Source organism: Melampsora larici-populina (assembly GCF_000204055.1).
Source record: "Melampsora larici-populina 98AG31 unplaced genomic scaffold MELLAscaffold_2, whole genome shotgun sequence".
Lineage (NCBI taxonomy): Eukaryota > Fungi > Basidiomycota > Pucciniomycetes > Pucciniales > Melampsoraceae > Melampsora > Melampsora laricis-populina.
This window is the reverse complement of record NW_006768766.1, coordinates 2071243-2092368: the sequence shown is the minus strand read 5'-3', so window position 1 is coordinate 2092368 and position 21126 is coordinate 2071243. Positions and strand designations below refer to the sequence as shown.

General features: G+C 42.8%; 5 protein-coding genes across 5 annotated transcripts; 4 read left to right on the top strand and 1 right to left on the bottom strand.

Annotated features, from left to right (window-relative positions):
* Positions 1-440: 440 nt before the first annotated feature.
* On the top strand, positions 441-1466 carry MELLADRAFT_59140 (uncharacterized protein; the record flags this gene model as incomplete). The annotated part of the gene is made up of 1 exon (XM_007404630.1): positions 441-1466. The coding sequence occupies one exon, from the start codon at positions 441-443 to the stop codon at positions 1464-1466; it is 1026 nt and encodes a 341-aa protein (XP_007404692.1).
* A 2664-nt stretch (positions 1467-4130) lies between these two features.
* MELLADRAFT_59139 (uncharacterized protein) lies at positions 4131-5345 on the top strand (the record flags this gene model as incomplete). Its single annotated transcript, XM_007404631.1, has 2 exons — positions 4131-4665; positions 4951-5345. 2 exons carry the CDS (start codon positions 4131-4133, stop codon positions 5343-5345), a joined length of 930 nt encoding a protein of 309 aa, XP_007404693.1.
* Positions 5346-15636: 10291 nt separating this feature from the next.
* Positions 15637-16262, top strand: MELLADRAFT_70660 (uncharacterized protein; the record flags this gene model as incomplete). Its single annotated transcript, XM_007404632.1, has 1 exon — positions 15637-16262. One exon carries the CDS (start codon positions 15717-15719, stop codon positions 16218-16220), a length of 504 nt encoding a protein of 167 aa, XP_007404694.1.
* A 1278-nt stretch (positions 16263-17540) lies between these two features.
* On the top strand, positions 17541-18368 carry MELLADRAFT_59138 (uncharacterized protein; the record flags this gene model as incomplete). Its single annotated transcript, XM_007404633.1, has 1 exon — positions 17541-18368. The coding sequence occupies one exon, from the start codon at positions 17541-17543 to the stop codon at positions 18366-18368; it is 828 nt and encodes a 275-aa protein (XP_007404695.1).
* Positions 18369-19163: 795 nt separating this feature from the next.
* MELLADRAFT_59137 (uncharacterized protein) lies at positions 19164-19886 on the bottom strand (the record flags this gene model as incomplete). The annotated part of the gene is made up of 2 exons (XM_007404306.1): positions 19164-19778; positions 19857-19886. The coding sequence occupies 2 exons, from the start codon at positions 19884-19886 to the stop codon at positions 19164-19166; spliced, it is 645 nt and encodes a 214-aa protein (XP_007404368.1).
* Between the last annotated feature and the right edge of the window lie 1240 nt (positions 19887-21126).

The window sequence follows — 21126 nt, the reverse complement described above, 5'->3', positions numbered from 1 at the left end:
ATGAAAGTAAAGCTTAAGAGAATCACAGACTTTCGGTCGTCAATTGTAAATTTTATAAAATGTGTCAACCTATCATATGGAAAGTGAGTAGTATTTGGCTCATTGATGGAACATATTACTGATAATGAGATCATCCCTCTTTTACTTCCTTCACTGGGGTCTCCTAGTCTCTCCGGTTTCCGACTCGAATATCTTGTCCAATGTCCCTCTGGACGGAGGAAATTTTACCACGGAATGGGCACCATGTCAAAACACTAGAGTTTGGGTTAAGATCTGAATGGTATGACGATCCACATGCCCGACCTGACATCAGGAATGCCAGATACACAATTCAACCCCAATCCACACATCAATCTTGGGATTTTAACCGATACAAGTTCATTGAGGAAGATAAGGACTATTTAGAAGTTGATTGTTTTCATTCTGACAATCTAGCTGTTATGGCTTCTGAGTACCTCGACGATCCGACGCAAGTGTATGACACACAATTTGGAATTTGTCCTGAAAATGTCTTCACAATGCTTTCTCTTTGTGAAAACCTTACCAACCTCCATCTCACATTTCCAGTCAGTTCTGATCATGTATTATCAAACTCTTCTGATTCGGTGCAAGCACGATCTCCCGATTCACTTGAAGCATCTTACTTCTGTCACTACTTTACCTTGATAGTGCCTGTCCTACGACGTCTTCGACATCTCAAGATCCAAGCGCCCTACGCATCCGTACTGGTACAGTCCTTTGCTAAAACCATCATGAAGTTAGTACACCTTGAATCACTTGAGCTCGTGAACGTCTCGGCTAGAAATAGACATGACATTCGTCGCCTTCCTGGCTGTCTTTCTAACCTCAAGGCCCTCAAACACCTGATTCTCAAGGAAGTCCATGACATGGATGCCAATATCTGGAGATGTTATAAAGCTCCTCCTCAACTAGTCAATCTTATGATCCGAGATTGTCGACCACTTTGTGTATCACAAATTCTTTTCCTCAATACTTGTGCACCTCGACTAACTCATCTTGAGCTCAAATTTGATGAACAAAATGACCGACCATCAGTTGGGTCTGCAGACTTTGACCTGAAGCAAAATCAACTTGCTCTCCCGGCGTTAACAGGTTTGACTCTGTGGTTACATCGGGTATTCTACTATATCCACTGTTTTGCTGCTTGCAAAAATCTTCGTTATCTTGCATATTATTACAATCCATTGTACGATTTCTCAGATAATGTATTTGCTCAAATTTCGGAACTTTCAAATTTTGTCACCACTAATGTTCTCCCTAGTCTCGAAGTCATCACTTTTCACATAGAACGTAACAATTATCCCCTTAGCTCAGTTTTGAATTCTAAATTAACATTATTGGAACAAACTTGTAAGTCTAAAGGAATCAAATTCAAGTCTTTTCCAGATGACCTAAATGCAAAGCTTCGCGAATATGTAATGTCCTATGAAGATAATCATGGATGAAAATTAGCTGGGTCTTCATTAATCCAACTCAAACCTATGAAAATATAAACTCGTATACAAAAAGGTGTATATCAAAAGATCAAGAAGCTCTGAATCTGATGACTGTCCCAAATGTAAGACACAACACTTGTGAGGGTTGGTTACTCTTTTGAGTACTCAAGGATCACTAATTGGGCAAGGTGGGTCTTATAATTCAAGTAATTATGATTATATTTCAAATATAAAAGTAGTTACAAAGAATTATAAACAAAGGAAAGGGATGAGAAATGGAAGTTAATGAAATGTTTATAAAGTGTGAAGGGTGGATCCTAGCCCTTCCTTTAATCTTCTAGTGACAGATTAAAGAGTGGGATGAAGTTCACTAGACTAGTTGTTCTATGGTCACTAACCCTGGGTTGTTCTTATGGTCACCAACCTTGGGTTATTATATGGTCACCAACCTGGGTTGTTCTATGGTCACCAACCTTGGGTTGTTATATGGTCACCAACCTATTAGAGTTCTACTTAGGGGTAGTAGAGGATCCAGGGGAGAGTGAAGAGTATTACTTACTTTTAATCAAGGAACTGATTAAAGTAATGAAGATATCACTAGTCTTATATTTATAAGACTCTTGATGTTACTTCAGTAGAACTTTAATTGTTCTTAAAAGTAGTGTGTAATAAAAGCTTGGGGGGAAATCTCCCAAGGCTGAGAGAGGAGGGGTTTATATACTCTCCTCTCCAAACCTAACTGTGGTGAGATTTGTTTACATCCCTACTTTGGTTTAGGGTTTGATTATTATTATTATTTGGGATTATTTCTAATAATACTTAATTACATATACGTGTTATATGTAATATGTAATATAAGCTTCTTTAACTCTTGACACTGAGTTATGAGGTGTAATTGATATATAATTACATATTACGTATCATTTTAAATGTGTATGTATATGTAATTAATAAGTGTATATGATTTATTACAAGTTACATATGTTTTGTAAGCTTTATGTACATGTAATTAGTTGTCTGAAAGTGGTTATATATGTTACAAGTTAGTCTTTAGGTACATACATATGTACCTAGGGCTGACAACACTTTTCCGAGATCCAAACGTCTCTCCCCCCTTCTCTAGTTTGCGCATGGAAACGTGATCCTTGGATCCAGCCACAAAAGAAGCTCAACACTCGATCATATTGAACGGGTGGTCGATTAAAGTTGGCTCTGTTGAAGTGCATTGCGTCAAATTCAAGAGCAAATTAAATGTAGATTTCAAAATTTCCCTCTCATGAGCAGCCCACGGTGAACATTCCTATAATCATGAGATCTGCGCTCGGGTATCACCGGACAATATTATGTGATCATAAAGTGAAAACTTCCAGTTGAATTAGACGTAGGGCTTCGGATGATTTGATCAAGGCGCAGGTATCCTTTACTGATTTGATTCCCAAGACAATAAGCAGCTTGGCTGACTACCCGGCGTTTTTTTGCATTGCTTAAAGTGTCATTATCTCATCAGTCTTTCCCTATGTGTATACCAAGGTAGTATCATGGTAATTGAACATAATCGTTGCCATCCAAGATCAGAGACCTCTGTTACAGGGGTAACCCCACAACAAGGCTGGCTCCACGTCTCATTGGTGTCGATGTTCCATTTGGACTCGTCTTATCATATGTGACGACTGAATTCAGCCAGCTTTGTTCAGAATCATGGTTTCAAGTGTCCAAGAAAGACGCGCAGCTCTATCAGTAAGTGTGTCTAAAGCAAAGCACGCACCAACGACAGCTACTGCTAAGGATTTGACAGAACAGTACAGGTCCAAATTTGGTGAATTTTCATGACTAAGATGGGGTCAGGTTGACAATATGATTGGAACCTACAAGCGACAATGAACAACTCATATTGGTGATAGATATGGATCAGCAAGACATTGACTTGAAGACAAGGGACTTTCATTTATCAGTAAGTCACCTTGACAATCAGCCCAATACTAGACACCGGCAAGCATACTTATTCCCACACAAGCATGACTCACAGTGCCACAAGGACCCATGCGATCTCAATCCAAATCCCGAGGTCTCTCCCGAAAAGTGAGTTTGTATTCATAGTATTGAGAAAATCATGTGTGACATGAGGATCATCAACTCTCAGAAATCCATGGTTTTGATCCTTTTTGATTTTCTTTCTATTGTTATGCTGAGTATGCTACATGGGTAGTTTTTTTGATACATGGAAATGTGACAGTAAGCTAAGACAACTCTTTGGTTTTCTCCTATTCAAAGGTAAAGAGTCATTGAATGGGATTGTGGGATAGGGTTGTGCACTGTATAGAGTTGCCAGTGTTCCCAGAGCTTGCGGAGGTACACATAATTCCATTTCCGTGTGGTGAATAAAGCAGAGGTGCGGATAGAGGAAGTTGCAACCTGTGACAGACAAAGCACACATGTCACAGGTCAAGTGAGTTTCGGGTGGTGGATACAGGGAGAATCAGAGTTTTTACTCTTCTCACTCCACCACCCAAATATTCCTTCCGTCATCCGCTCCTCAAGATCTCTCTGATCCTCACTGATCCTCATAGATAGATCTTCTTCGCTTTAAAAAATATATACATATACCTAATCGTAACAAGACAACAGTTTTTGATTTCCAAAAAAAAAAAAAAAAAGGGGTTTCCAACTTTCTGAATGTGGCGACAGCTGAAACTAAAGAAGGAAAACATCAATTACAAATCACCGAGTATGTTACAGGCTATTAAGAAAGCAGAAGAGAAGAAGAGGGCAGATGCGGCCAAGGCGCTAGAGCAGGCCGAAAGGAGACGGAAGAGAGCCGAGTCAAGAATTGCTCCTCAAGGATGTTCGGACCAAACAAACCTCGACCCACCTCAAGCTATCGCGACGCAAGAGATGGAAGAAGGCCAAAGAGAGTTGATTGAAGGTGGTGAAGAGGGTGTTGAAGATGAAGAGGAGGTAGATGAGCTAGAAGGCGCTCCAGTAGACGCCGACGACGAATCAAGTGAAACCAAGAGCAATTCGGGGTCTGATTCTTCCGGCTCAGTTTTGGAGTCATTCTTGTATGAACAGAAGTTGGTTAGGCGCAACACTCTCGAACCCAAGCTGGATAAGGGGAAAGAGAGAAAGATTTCCGCAGGGGAATCTTCGGAGGAGGAGCCGTCAAATAAGAAGAAGAAGTTGGATCAGTCCTTGATAGAAAAAGACCAAAGTGAGTTTGTAGATCGTCTTGGGTTTGGCTTTAGTAGAAATCGAGGTTACCAATGGGGAGCTCTTGTTGTAGCGCCTTGTCGCTCCGAGATATGGAAGACCTGAAGGGTCACTTCCAGGTTGAAGAGTCGTACTCCCTCCCCTAGTCCTTCCGTCACTTCGAGTGTTGGCTCCGGGGAACAGGTCCCTGTTGTAGCAGAGGAAGATCCAGCTCCAGTGATTGTCGCAGCTGTGGGTCAAAAGGAGAAGTGACTGAAACGTGTTCTACTTCTGTCCTGTTCGGTAGGGATCGCTCGAGACTCGTTGAAGAAGAGCACACACCCGTCGAGTTCAAAGGCCTTGCAGGCATCAGGGTTGTTGGGCAGGAAAACGGTCAATTCCTTAATGGACCGCTTGGTGGAGAAGGTCAAGTCGGGGAAAGGCAAGGATGTGAAGAGACTTCGCAAGGAACTAGATGTCTTACAATCAGAATTGGAGGATTTAGAGGCGAAGAAGAAGAAAAGGAAGATGGAGGAGAAGGAGAAAGAGAAAGAAGAAGGAAAGAATGGAAAGAAGGGGAAGGGGAAGAAAGGGAAGGGAAAGAAGACGAGTAGGAAGAACAAACACTCACGTTCATCATCTTCAGATGAGTCTTCCCCGTCTTCGTCGGACCAGAAAGACGACGACTCTGAGCACGGTTAATTTTGGGGTTCATCTTTGTCTTCATTGGGGAAGGATTCGTCAGATGAATCTGCTTCTTCGAAGGAGGACAAAGAACAGAGCGAGAGGAAGAAACCGATGGTCTTCACCTTTAAATCTTTGTCTGGTTTCAACCTTCCTGATTTACCGATACAATGGGAGAAGAATTTCCGTCGAATGAAATACTATGTCCCTCTTTCCGTTTTCGATGCCTCCTATATTGATGCGTACAAGACCACTTGCAAAACGAAAATCGGTCGGATGAAGTGGGATAGTCATATGCAGTCGAGAGAAGAGTTAGAACGCCAGATGACTTACGGCGAATTCATTCTAGCCTGCGACTTGGAGTACCGATACGCGACTGAACGGTACAAGTACCACAACTATGCAACATATGTGGAAAAACACAAGGAGATAGTCAGTGAAATCGCGAGAAGGCATAAGTGTTGGATGGTAGGTCTACGATACCATCTAGCAATTCAAGCGGTGACTTTCAGAGTTCGGTCGGATACGTCAGCGAGTGGGAAGAAGCTGAAGGTGGATGAGGTAGTTCTTCCCAAGGGTCTGGAGAAAGTAGCGGAGGAGGATGCTAGGTGGGACGCCCAGACGGCCGGCGACCTGAAATGTAAAGGAAATCCGTACGCTGTTGGCCAGCCGAAGTTTGGGTTCGACTTCATGACGGGACAAGAGGTGGAGTCGGTTTCTGGGTCAAAATCAAAAGCCAGGGTACAATCGGATGATTCGCTGGAAGGCAACTTGAAGCAGAGTTGGAGTCAGAACAAGAAACAACGAGGAGGTAATAGAGGAAGACCGAGGTACTCTAAACCATCCAACTCCCAGATCGCGTCTAACGCCAACCAGACGCAGAAGAGAGACTTCAGCGGGGGGAAAGATTGGGTCACCATGGGCCAGCAGCACGCGAGTAATGTAGCGTCAGGCTCTGGTAAGGCTGGGAAGAAGAACCAAAAAGGGTTCGGCCCAGGAGACCGGTGAGTGGTGTTGGAGATTCGTCTTGAAGAGAGAGTTTCTGATGGTAGCCTTCTGTTTTTCTTTGTTGTCATCTTTGGTGGGTCCTTGGGGTTTGATGGATGGTTGTGGGCTATGGCATTCTTCGGTTGGGTTGAATCCGGTTGTCGATGTTGGGAATTGGGGGGGGGGTTCTGGTATGATGCATTTGGATTCCATGTTGGTTAGATAGACTATAACTATGACGCATAATTAGTCCTGAAATTGAATCTGTACCTCTGGGTCTTTTTAGACTAGGTTTAGAAATGCACCTTCCGTTCAAATGTCGAGAGACGGGTCAGAGCCTATCCAAGTTGAGAGTGAGATCAAGACCGCCTGTTCCACAGAAGAAGATTCAGATGAGTCTTCAGAGTCTGATGTTCCAGCATTGGTATACCGGGAGAAACAAGTCCAAGTTGATTCTGCCATTAAACCAAAGGAAGACATACAAAGTGGAGGTTGCAGATGACTGGCCAGGACCGGTGAAGAGTGACATGAATATCGAGGAATGGCACTGCCAGCATATTTGGCTCGGAGACAAACGTCCGAGGAGTCCTCGGACGGCGCCCCCGAGGAAAAGGGCACCCAAGGGCTAATTCCGAGGCAAATGTTGGCCCTGGCCATTGCCTCGGATTGGATCCTCGGATGGGGGTTAACTCAGAGTCAGAGTCCGAGGAATCCTCGGATTTTTGGCTCCGAGCCAAATATGCTGGCTGTGTGGGAGAGGCTGATGAAGAAGGTAGGTCTAGATGAGGATATCCCGTATATCATCGACGGGTTCCGCCACGGTTTCTGTCTGGGTATTCCACAGCATGTGATTGAAGGCAAACGTTGGGTCTCACCACCTAATCATGGTTCGGCTCTGTATGTGAAGGAGAAGATTGTTAACACATTGAAGAAGGAGGCAAGAGCGGGGAGGATAATAGGACCGTTTACTCACGAGCAGGTGTATGAAAAATTCGGATTTTTCCGTACTAATCCGATGGGGAGTGCCGTTAATGGGGATGGGTCGATACGGCTTATAAATGACTTGTCTTTCCCCAAGAAACGGTCGGCGAAGAGAAGAGGGAGGAAAGGTAAAGCCTTGAAGAATTCAGAACCAGTAGTTCCATCCGTAAATTCATTCGTCAACAAACGAAACTACAGTACGAACTGGGACGACTTTAAGTTAGTAGCCAAGTTCTTTAGCGAGAATCCTGGAGAGTGGGAGGCGGCACTTTTTGACTGGGAAAAGGCTTACCGTCAGCTTCATACACACCCATCGCAGAGAAAATATTTGTGCATTATGGATTTTGAAGGGAAAGTCTGGATCGACCTAGCAGTGGGGTTTGGGGGCGTGGCGAGCTGTGGTGTGTTCGGGGCCCCAGCAGAGACGTGGAAGACGTTGATGATGAAGCTCCTGAATATCCCGATGATATTCAGGTGGGTTGATGACAATCTCATCCTTCGAAGACCAGGAGACAAGGTGTCACTAGACGACATCACCGACCTCAGTAATTCTCTTGATGTGAAAACTAACAAAGAGAAAAACCACGACTTCTCAACCGAGCAGAAATTCCTCGGTTTCATCTGGAACGGGGCAGATCATACGGTTAGACTACCTCAACAGAAGTTAGATGAGAGATTGAAACAGGTCCTGGAATTTTTGAACCCATCTGAGGATTGGAGTTTCTCTCAAGTAGAACGGTTTGTGGGTAGATTACAACATACAGTTTGTATCGTACCTCATATGGCGGCATATACATGCTCGATCTATCGGTGGTTGAAAGAATGGTTCAATTGGGAGGCGAGACGCTCTGCCCCGGAGGACGTCATCAAAGACCTGACCGAGTGGAAATTCTGTCTGCAATCGTTCGAATCCAGGAGGTTAGTAACAAGCCCTGTCCCAGAAGAAGTGGGTTGGGTAGGGGATGCTTCATCCTCATTTGGGTGAGTCTGGAAGAAGACCGGAGCGGAAGGTATAACAGATACTAATGGTGGAACTTTTGTAGGATTGGAGTACTTATTGGGAGGAATTGGTCTTGCTTCAGGTGGGAAAAGGATTGGTCGGTTAGAGGTCTTTCTTCTGGATCCCGTAATATTGCCTGGGCCGAGACGGTGACAATCCGTCTGGGCCTTCTGGTCCTTGCGAAGGTAGTCCCAGTCAGGGGCCGTACGTTTTGGGTCGAAACGGATAATACGACAACGGAGGCTGCGATAAGGAACAGAAAGTCTAAAGATGTTAGAGTCAATAATGAATGGAAAGAGATTCAGAGACTACTTACTGTTTTAGGTGGTAACGTCAAACAGAGACGTGTCACGTCCAAGAATAATCTAGCGGACGACTTGTCAAGAGGAATCGAGGGGGATAAGGCGTGGTTTGATGAGGTGATCATTGAAATTCCAAGCGATCTTCGTCCTCTCGTGTCCCAAGTATCTCTACCTTTCCCTCCGAGTCTCATTCAGGATGCCTAGGAAGAAAAATTTGTCTACTACTTCAATCAGAGGTCACATTGCGATAAACGAGGCCGATATGAAGAAAGTACTGAAGGCGTACGGGGTTTTCAAAAGTAATGCAGAGGGAGTGGATAATTCGTTTGTGGATGAAGTTCAAAGACATTTTCTGAGAGGGGCTTGGGCAGATGGGACTCTAAGGCATTATAATTCGGCGGTCGTGAAGTTACAGCGATTCGCAGTAGTGAAGAAGATAGATAAGAGAGAACTTCTACCGATTTCAGAGGATGTGATAATTCAGTTTGTGGTATGGGTGTCAAAGAAAGGAGAGGACCGTGCAGAAGAGGACAAGTCGGTTAAGTCTTCAACCATCAAGACTTACTTGGCAGGCATCAAAGTGTGGCATTTGTTTCATCGTTGCGAATTTCCGAGTAAAGTGGATCCGACTTTAGTCCGCCTAATCAAAGCTTCTCGAATGGTTGAAGTTAGTTTTGCTGAGAAGGAGAAGAGACGTCCGCCGGTTCTGGTCTCCGATTTGGTGACTTTGATGAACAACGTCGATATGGAGTGTGAACAACAAATCGTAGCGGCCACGATAGCTCTAGTAGCTTTCTGGGGGGTTGCTAGACTAGGGGAGCTGGTGTCTGATGATCCCAAGAAGAGACTCCCGACCTGGGAAGATGTTGAATGGGGTGTAGACAAGTCGTATGCGACGATCGCAATTCTGGAGGCGAAGACGGCCAAACCGGGGGAGGTCCAGTACATTCATCTTCAGGACCAGAAATCTTGTTTAGACCCCGTCAGAGCTCTCCGACTCCTTCATGACCTTTGTCCTAGGCGTCCAGAAGATCAAATTTTTCTTCTAAATCATAAGGATGGGGACAAGAACCTAGTATGGATGAAATCTCGACTTATCGATTACTACCGAAGAGTTTGGAATAGCCGTAGATCGCCCAATAAACAGTTGTTATATGGCCACTCTTTTCGTATAGGTGGTGTGTCGCTCAGATGGAATTTAGGGGGATCGAGGCAAGAGATAAAGACTTCGGGTAGATGGTCCTCAGACGCTTATAAGATCTACCTTCGGAAGTTTGACGAGAGGGAGTTAAAAGAGACAAAGAAGCTTTTAGATGAATTGAAATTCTGATTTAGTTTTCATGCGTCCCTCTCTGTATAGAGACACACTTTAGAGTTTGCAATTAAAGTTTGGCCTGTAACTCAGTGCATGTGATTCAATTGAATCAATTGAAGCCTGACTGAGTTCCTTCTCGAAAGTTTGTTCTCAATGAGGCTGGTGAGACTTCGCATTGACTCAGCTGATGGTAAGCTCGGTCCATGGAGGATACCGGGATGGAAACTGTCAGAGCTCTGCGACAGAGGGACAGTGTGATCAGGATATGTAGTGGGCTTGCTGTGTAGGCGAGCCCGAAGGAGGGTAGAACAGTGCTTACGTGAGTTTAGCTTCACGTGAGGGTGAGTTTGGGGGTTTTGACTTCTCAGGCTCACGGCTCCATCCTCCCGTGAGAGATGGGGTTGAGAAGTCTTTTGCTTCTCAGGGCTGTTCTCGTCCAGAAGGGTTATCGAAGGGGGGTTGGCGCGGTCCAACCCCTCCTACACTTCTTACCCTTCGGGACCACCCCCAAACCACAACCATGTAGGATGCGGGTCCAATTTTGTAGGGCTCCGTCTTCTAGGTGTACGTGGTAGGACAGTACCTGAGTGTAAGAGAACAAGGATTGTTCTAATCCTACACGTACAATTGGAGGTCACTCTAGTGCACCGTTATCTGTTAGACACCCACGAGAAATGGATTGCCAGTGTTCCCAGAGCTTGCGGAGGTACACATAATTCCATTTCCGTGTGGTGAATAAAGCAGAGGTGCGGATAGAGGAAGTTGCAACCTGTGACAGACAAAGCACACATGTCACAGGTCAAGTGAGTTTCGGGTGGTGGATACAGGGAGAATCAGAGTTTTTACTCTTCTCACTCCACCACCCAAATATTCCTTCCGTCATCCGCTCCTCAAGATCTCTCTGATCCTCACTGATCCTCATAGATAGATCTTCTTCGCTTTAAAAACCCACCCACCTCCCGGGTTGAGAAGTCTTTTGCTTCTCAGGGCTGTTCTCGTCCAGAAGGGTTATCGAAGGGGGGTTGGCGCGGTCCCCACCCACCTCCTGGGTTGAGAAGTCTTTTGCTTCTCAGGGCTGTTCTCGTCCAGAAGGGTTATCGAAGGGGGGTTGGCGCGGTCCAACCCCTCCTACACTTCTTACCCTTCGGGACCACCCCCAAACCACAACCAAGTAGGATGAGGGTCCAATTTTGTAGGGCTCCGTCTTCTAGGTGTACGTGGTAGGACAGTACCTGAGTGTAAGAGAACAAGGATTGTTCTAATCCTACACGTACAATTGGAGGTCACTCTAGTGCACCGTTATCTGTTAGACACCCACGAGAAATGGAATAGTGAAGTACAAAGTATTACAGTCAAACCCGTGCAAACCATAATTTGGGTGGAAGACTTTTGCTATGCATTTTGACGGGTTATGCATTTCTGTTGTCAAATTTGGCAGTAAAAAGCATCAAAATTCTAGATTTTTTCTATGCATTATCACGGGTTATGCACCTGCGCGGGTATGCATTTGCGCGGGTTTGACTGTAAAATGGAACTTATGATCAGATGTCATTGAGATGAAGAAAAGGAGGTCGAAAAAAAATTGGGCAAGGGATAAACTCAAGAGAATTGGGCTGGTAATCTGCTTGGTAAACAATCAATCTGATCACACCACTATCCTTCAAGTTTCAGTCACCTAATTTTTCAAAATTGACCAGGGATGATCTGGTGCTTTGTCATCATCCATCAATGTTGAAGAATCATACCTTGAGGCCTTTAGCTTGGGAGATAGATACTGTGGTGGCTTGCACAACCATGGCATGGAGAACACAAATCCTGCAATGATCATGCAAGGATTACATCTTCATTGAAGCCATAGATTACTTGTCAGAAAGGGCATAAGCTGCCTTGACAGTAAGCTTATCTAAGTTGTTGGTGGAGGACTTGGATAAGTTTAATTCCATGGCATACAACAATTTCATTATATGTCAGATATTGAGAAAGAATGAACTAGGTTTTTACTACCTTAAGGAAGATTAAACTTCAAAGTTTGCCACTGAAAAACAAAAGATACATTCTTTGCTGTATTTGAATCCATTTAAAACTAGAATTTGAAGTTTTTCATTTTTCTGGATGTCCAAAATATAATCAAATGGTTGTATTGCCTTACTCATGAATAAATCAGCTAATTACATGTAGTAGAGATAGCAAGAAATATGTAAGACCTATTTACATAAAAAGAAATACATGTAGCCCTCAATTACTGATTGATGGCACCCAAAGGCCCAACACCCTGGCATTAAATCACCAACACTTGGGAAAAGTTCTACTGTTGTTGTGCAAGCTGAAAGTTGTGAGATCTGGATGCATTTGGTGAAGACGCGCAGATTTGTCAATTTGAGATTCCAAAAGGGGCCCGCCCCAAATCAATAGCACAATTTATTGGTTGACACCTTGGTGAAACTTGGATCTTGTCTTATTTGTCCCACATGGATCATCTATTCCTTACGTCTGTGTCTTGGTGGATGGGGCCTTTCTGTTTTGAGTGTCTTTGAAAACACAACTTGAGATTATAAATGTGATTGGACGCTGAGTGTTGGGCAATAAAGTTTGTAGCAGATGAGATGAGAGCCGCACAGATGCGCGGCTGGAGATGCCTGTCATTGAGGCAAAGAACCTCAGCTGAAGCTTGTATTACCTTGCAAATTCCGGATGTGTGTGGCTGGGATTGTGGTACAACAATGAGGTCCATGAAGGGGGAGGTTGCTCCGCACTATCCTTTCTTTTCCTTAGGACACTTCTCTGACTGATCAGGTTTACTCCACAAAGTCTGCTACCATGAGGATAAAGTTTGACTTCACTGTTTTCCACCATTTTGACTATTCTCTTGTAAGGAAGATTGTCTACAACTTGTCCGTTTTTTGTTCTTAAATCAACACACTATATAGAATTATTTGTACTTTACATTTGACATGTCATCTGCTATAGTGTTCAACCAATGACACCAATCAATCCTTGTAGCACTTCTGAGGCCAAGCCCAATCCTGACTTCATTCAGATAAACGACAAGAGAGATCCTCACTGTTTCACCTCCATTATTACAGGGCTTGAGCTGTACCCTTGCATGGCTCCTGTCTCCACTGGTTCACGTTTCTCCAGCTACACCTGGATTTGACTTCAATTCTAACTCAAACATCTTTGTCTGTGACACCTCCCACTCACCACCATGGTTTCCTGACTCTGTTGTTTGACTCACCCTCCCTCACAAAGAGAAAATTGAAAATGATGTAATTTTTGCAATGGGCATCCTTGCATTGGGTATTTCAGGGCTAAAGGTTTAATGGACAGTGTTAGAAGACCTCTCTCCAACAAACCGGTGCCACCAAATTGCCAGTTGTTTAACACAGTGGTCCCGTTTGTAGATGCAAATGGTCAGAGAAATTCCTATGTAATTCTTACAGCAACCCTTCTCAACAGAAACAACTTCCTGTCACCCATGCAACTTGCCAATCCACTGGTCCTTTAAAAGTCCACTGTCCTGCTTAGTTCAGCATTCACAAAACTCTTGAAGGCAAACTTGAGCTTGAGTGGTTCTGGCAACACAAAAACCACAACCCTTGCTCAATTGAGGACATGTGTTCTATGTGCACACCTGCCGTCGCCCGCAAGTGAATCTGCAAGCGGGTCAGTGACGGTTTGTCATGGTGTTCCATTGAACATCTACTTTCCTGCCTCAACTTATTTCCTGTAAGTTCCACATTTGCATTTGCATTTCAAGGATAAGTGTTGTTATTAATGCCCTTTATATTAGGAACCCAACTGTACTAGCGGAATCATCCTGAAATCCTTCAACATTGATTATCAGAAAGTAGCCCACATAGCACGCCAACAAGATCCACCACCTTGAACACGAAATTAACAAATCAATATCACTGTGGATGGGCAAGCTCTCAGACTCTAACAAGGGTTGGCGTACACACAAGCGGATCAACCGCGCCAACAAACAGGTCCAAATTGCCTTCTTTTCTCCCTGGAAAAGAGATCAACTGTTGCAATTTGGTCACAACGTCATCTGCTTTGACTCCACCCATTGCTTCTGCTCCCCAATTCCAGAGTGGCCATTGAAAAAACTGACTCTTCTCACTCGTGTCATCTGACATCCCACCAGTAGCGGAATACCTATGGTTTGGTTATGAACAACCAATGAGGAAGCATGAGTGCATCTCCTGATTGCTTTATTTAATTTTATATCACTGTAATTGTTTATTTAAGTAACACAATGATTCAAAAGGAATGATCATTGTGTTCTCCCTTTCAATATTTTTCGATATTTTTTTTTTGATTTTGCCTACATACATATTCAAAAGGTGCGCCTTCCACAGATACAGAAAGGCGCGCTGAGCGCGCCCTACATCCAAACCATGCGCCCACCACGTAAGTTTTGAGCCTATTGATTCCCGCGGTGTTACCAGCTTCAGAGAACCATAAAGCGAAGTCACAATTGTAGATGAAACCTCAAATCAATCTACCTTTCGCCTCTCAGTTTTTCTATCAAGATATTAACTGCATACGATCAGTCTCACGAGATTTCTGCAGAATCGCATCGAGTTACTCAGAAAGAGACCAACAGGTTACGATTTTGGCAGACCTTGGAGCTCAAGAATTAAACGAATAAAATGAAGAATCGAGGACTAGCAAACTCTCGAGAATCGATTGCAAACCATGAAGATCTACTTTGCCGCTTACCAGACGAGCTCTTACTTGAGATCATAGAATACCTCCTCGAGGACTGGAACGAACACGAATCCGAGGAGAACCGCCATAAGAAGCGCAAGCAGACAATTACTCTTTCATCAGGAAAGCAGACCACGTTATGGGTCTATCAACACCGCCCAGAATCTCCAATATTAACTAGCATTCAGTCTTTCTCTGTTGTCAATCAAAGGATTTATTCTCTATGTCAACCTTTCATATGGGATGTTAGTGAGATTTATAAAGCATAATTGAGCTGCAAATAGAGATTGCCAATGTATACTAATGAGCTTACAATCTATCCTTTTCCACCTTCACCTTGCTCTACTGTGATGACCCAGTATCTTGAATTTCCTTCTCCGCTGATAGGTCCGATGTCCTTCTGGCTGGAGGAAATCTTACCCAAACATGGATCTCATGTCGATGCAATAACTGTGGAATTAAACAAGCAATGGTTCAAGATACCATCCAAAGCCTGTTCTATCAAACAAGCTACTAGAGACAAGCACCAATGTCGCTATTCACCGCAATCTTCTCATGTAAACCGAATCAAGTTTTTAGAAGAAAATAAGGATTTTCGCGATGTCGATGACATTCATTGTGATAACCTAGCTGTCCGGGGCTTCGTGCAAGATGAAGGCGACGAAGGCCCGCCCTCATCATCCGGTCTCTGTCCCGAAAGCCTTGTCAAAGTGCTTTCTCATTGTGAGAAACTTACCGAACTTCATCTCAACTGCGCGGATACGACGCCAGAGTTTCTCTTTCCAGTTGCATTGAATAACTTGTGTCACAACCTGACCTCATTATTTCGTGAACTCGGCCATCTTCAAAACTTAAAAATACAAGGTCCTTCAGGGTCAACCGCAACAGGAAAATATCTCCTTGAACCCCTCAAACATCTCCCTCTGCTTGAATCGCTCGAGCTTGCAAATCTTGCGATTGTCGATCCTACCTTTCTTTACAATCTCAAAAATCTCACATGTCTGACTATGGATCTAGTTCGTTTCTGGGACAGCTCTGGGGGATGTCATGAAGGTCCGCCTTGTCTAGAGAGTCTCACAATCCGCGATTGTATGCGTCTTCCGTCAGCAGGGATGCCTCGGTTTTTGCGTTCTTGGGCACCTCACCTCACTTCTCTAGAACTCCGAATTTTTGAAGATCCTTTCGGCATTTTGCAAGAGGACATTTCCAAGTTGAAACCCAAGTTCAATAAATTTTCATTCCCGGCTTTAACTCATTTAGACATATGGCCTCATTCCAAATCTCACTATATCCACTGCTTTTCAGAGTGCAAAGAGCTTTGTCAAATCGCGTTTCATTACTTTTGGAGCATTGACTATGACAATGAAGGGTCAGATGTCTCAGATTTCATGCCAGCTGATTCATTGGAAGGACTATCTGAATTTTCCGAATTTATCACCGAGAATGATTTTCCTGAGCTCAGATGGATAGATCTACCTGTAAACCCCGGAGTCTTTCCACTTGATTCAACTTCATCTTCCATATTGTTGTCATTGGACGAATTCTGCAAGTCTAAGGGAATAGAATTACTTTTTCCATGTTACAGTAGCTCATGAGACTTTCTGCAATTTAGATTAGCAATCAATCCAATTCTTCGCAATCTCTCTGTGCTCTTTGCCTGGCGTAATTGTTGTACTACAACTTCATAAACGAAGCAAATTCATCTTCCAGTGACACCACTTCCAATGGTAAAGATAAGGACTCGCTTTTCAGTCTGACTCCAAACGTAAATTGCAATGAGACTGAGAGTTGTGAGATCAGTAATCGTGTACCCTGATAAGTACTTTTTTTTGGAAGGTAAAGTAATATGGGTATAGGTTTTGAGTGTTGGATGTGGGTGATGTTGTATGCGTTTGAGAGGGTTGGCGGACCCCACGCTCAGGGCTAACCTGGACTCGATCAACTCTTTTGGACTATGTACACCTTTGAGCGTCTATCTTCTCGACACCTTCATTTCTTTTCTATCTTTCCAATTTCATCTCGGTATTCTATCAATCACAATGAAGAAATCAGGACGAGCAAAAAAGAAATCAGGACCAGCGAAAAAAACATCAGGACGAGCGAAAAAGCAACTTCTTGCAAACAAAACAGCATCGGGCGCTCAGGAAGATTTCCTTTCTCGCCTACCAGATGAGATCCTTTTAGAAATCGCAGAATACCTTCTCGATGACCCCATCAAAGCTGAAATGAATCACCTCAAGAAAATCAATCAAGGAATCACCCTTGATTCAGGGAAGAAGACTTCAGTATGGGTCTATCAACACAAACCCGAATCCCCGATCATGACTAGCTTTCAAGCATTCTCCGTTGTCAATCGTAGGTTCTACTCTATCTGCCAACCCATAATATGGCAGGTGAGTTGAATCTGGCACATGGAAGCTATTCAGACAGATCACTGATATGTACTGATCATTATACGATGTCCTTCGCTACTTCGACCGTTCCCAACTGCGGCACTCTAGTCTCTCAAGTTTTCCTCTGAAATATCGACTCCAATGTCCTTCTGGTATGAGGAAATTCTGCCAAAACACGGATCCCATGTCAAAGTGGTAGATGTAGGGTTAAGATTGGAATGGCTTCAAATTTCTCCAGGCAAAGAGAGAAATCGAAATCGGTTATCACTCCGATCTTCTAGTGGAAGCAAAATTAAGTTCATCGAGCAGAATAAGGAGTATGAGGAAGTCGATAGCATCCATTCTGACAATCTAGACATCACCGGGTATCGCAGGACAAAGGCTAGTGATAGGTACAATCCAATGCGCTTCTTATATGGTCTCGGTTCAGAAACCCTCACCAAGGTCCTTCATCATTGCCCATCGCTTAACACGCTGCGTCTAAATTGTCCGGACGATGGGCGTGACCCTGTAAAAGAAGAAATGTTGAACCTTAGCCACAATTTGATCACGTTGTTTTCCGGTTTTGGACGTCTTCAACATCTCACGATTCGAGCTCCAGAGCGCACAGCGATACTTGCAAATTGTTTCATTGAACCCATCAAACATCTCCCATTACTTGAATCACTCGAGCTCGCGCATGTTTTGATGGGTGATGGCGCAGAGTACGAAAACCTTCCTACCTGTATTTCTAATCTCACAAATCTCAAGCAGCTTATTCTAAAGGATGTAGAGTTGTTGGATAGAGGTTGGGCTTACCATAAGTCACCGCCTCAATTAGTCAATCTTGTCATTCACGATTGCCTGCCTCTCCGCATATCAGATATGCCCTGGTTTATCGAAACTTGGGTTCCTCAACTTACTCATTTCGATATCAAATTTCATAATGAAGTCAGCGACATAGATCATAACCTACCAATATTTGACCCAGACGATTACCTAATTTCTTTACCGGCTTTAACACATTTGACCATATGGCCTAATGATGATTGCCCCTTTATTCGCTCCTTTGCCGATTGCAAAACTCTTCGTCATCTCAAGGTCTATCAACTTCCAAACTACGATGCTTTTGATTATCTGTCAGATATGGAGTCAGAGGAAGTATCAGAACTTTCTGACTTTCTCACCAGCCATGTGTTCCCCAATCTCAAGACGGTAGCTTTGCACATAGATTATGATATATGGCCACTTGACCCTGCTTCACTGAAACGATTGAAAGGTATATGTAGATCTAAAGGAATCAGATTCAGTAAGGTTGCGGAGAACGCAAAAGAGAAGCTTTTACATAATCCAATGCACTTCCATTGCTAAATTTCAATCTCAAGTTGACTTTAAATAATTCAAATACTATCATGCTTGTGGTTTGGAAGGTCTATAGTTCTTCCCGGCAATTCATTTAAACTTGTCAAAATAAAAATTTGTATAACAGTATCTTTTGTGATTCTTTCCTAAACGTTTCAATTTTAAGCGCATATAGCTACGTACTCTCTACTACTGTGTGATAAAGTTGGAACAGATTTTGGCTTTGTGAACTCAGATCACTCCTATTTCTGAGAATTGATAGGGTGTTGCTTAGACTGATCACCAACTTAGTATCTTTGATTTGTCGCATATCTCTCAAGATGTTGCTTGTGCATATCATTTGATGGATAAGTCAGTCAGATTGGCTAATTCCGAAAAATGGCAACATCTGTTTGGGTTCGTGTTTAGAACCTCTATTGGAAACATCATAAGGATTACAGATCAGTTTTGATTGGTATGTATGCACAGTTCCTCTCCACAAAACCGTCCAGGAACCATGGTGACCCAAGCACAATTGGGAAAATGAAGTCTATAGGAATTGGTAAAAGATATGATCATCAAAAAGAAATGGCTCTTTGATATCAGAATGCACAAGCGGAACCAAAATGGTAAAACAAACATAGATGAAAAGTATCCGAGTTACAAAAAAACTACACTCAAGAACTTGATAAGCGAACTTCAGGAATCGAGAAATGTTGATATACAAGCAAACACACACAAGCAAAATCAGGACTATCGAAGAAAACATCAATGATATCCAAAAACAAGAAACAAAGGAATAACAATCAAGGAAACAAAAACAACTTAAAAATCAAAGTCGATTTCTTGAGCTACATCATCGAAGGAATCTGGCAAATTGTCCATCCATCTAAACACCCTCTCTTTCAATCCATGATCCCTTTTATAGTGTCCATGTTTCACCATCTCTCCAAATTTGAAATCATCTCGACTTTCGGGTTCAGACTCAGGCATCCCATCATTTAATTCTTTTTTGTTTAATGATGTTGATGGACTTGTCAAGAATCGATTTCTCCATACTTCGCCTAAGGATTTCAACTGAAAAGACTGCCGTGCCAAAATGCCTTCGAGAGCGCCAGAAGTAGCACGACTTCTGGTGACGGGCGTGACGAGCTTTGTTTCTTTTTGGATTGAGGGAACCAATGGACTTGAAGCAAATTTCAAACGCCAAACCTCGCATACAGCTGCCAAATGTCCAGCTTGGGTCAATAGTATTCTGTCCAGAGTATCCGAGGTAGCTCTGGTCCTAGCGGTTTGTATAGGAGAATAAGTTGTTGGCAATCTGCGGTGGAGCTTGGAGGGTCGGGGATCTGATGCGTAGGACGATTCCGATGTATAAACGTATGACTCAATCAATGACCTTCCGTCATATGGAGTGAAATCACCATTTCGGTTGGTTTCCTATATATGACAGATTTATTGAACTATTATAAGTAAGAGCAACCATCAGAAAAAGGGCATGAAGCGGTCATCACTCACAAGGTGGGTTGAGGATAGTTCGAAAGTCATATTTTTTGTAGAGTGGTTGAGTTTTTGTGATTGGGTTTGGAAAGTTCTGTCCATAAGTGTTAGATAGAAGGTTAGATGTACCATGCAATTAAAGACTCTATACAATCAACACACCTTACACTACACAAAATGTCATCTTTACCACTACTGACATAGAAAAGTCCTGAGGCAACAGGAAGAGAGCTAAAAATCTGAAAAAATATGCACCTTGTTCCTAGATGTTGTGGCGTCATGACGAGTATTTTTTTGTATTTTACACACAGATATTGGTTAATGTACTAACAATAAAGGCTGAGAATCATCAAAAACCCACCTGTAACAATACCTGAAATTTGGCCCTTGACTTTGAAGACAGGGTTTTGGAATCTTCAAACATCAATAACTTTTGCAGTTCTGAATTAAATCACTCGATTTGAAGTGCATTAAAAAGGTGAGCCTTTCCTCTACATTTTTCATTGAGACATCACATCTGTAGCTGGTCTAAAGAAGATCCTACAGAGCACTTCATGCAGAACTGTTTGAACATATATAGAGTGTTTAAATGACTAGATAGCACCTTACTAACATTATCAAGTGTGAAGGAGAATAGTTCAGCTTTTGAATGAACCAAAAATCGAGTTATTTGGAGCAGAATTGCAAAAGTTATTGAAGTTTTTAGACCACAAAACACTACACAAAATATAATATTTTCTGGGCAGAAAATTAAATTATTGATACACAAAAATATTGAGAGGCCAGGAGAAGGGCAAAAAATAAATAAAAATATGCATCTTGTTCCCTGCGGTGAGAGCTTCACTCTCCATATTTTTCCATCTTTTTACAGTCCGTATTGATAAGTGTACTAACAATAAACCTTCATAATCATCCAATTACAACCTGTAACAAGCACTGAAATTTGGCTCATTAGTGTTTAGAGAAACTTTTGATTTCTGAAAACGCCTATAACTTTGTCAAATCTGCCTCAAAACACTCGATTTTAAGTGCATTAGAAAGCTGAACTCTTCCTCTCGAACTTTCATAAGATCAAGAACTATGTAGCTAGTATGGTAATCATTCTATAGATCTGTATGTACAAATGTATAAAAAAGATGACATCTTTTCTAGCAGACCAGCATGCTGTGTGGTCCCATTATGAACTATTCGGAGGACAATTCCAGCTTACCAATGCACCCAAAATCGAGCGTCTTGGACCGGAATTGACAAAGTTATGAGTATTTTCAGAAATCAAAAGTTTCTCTAA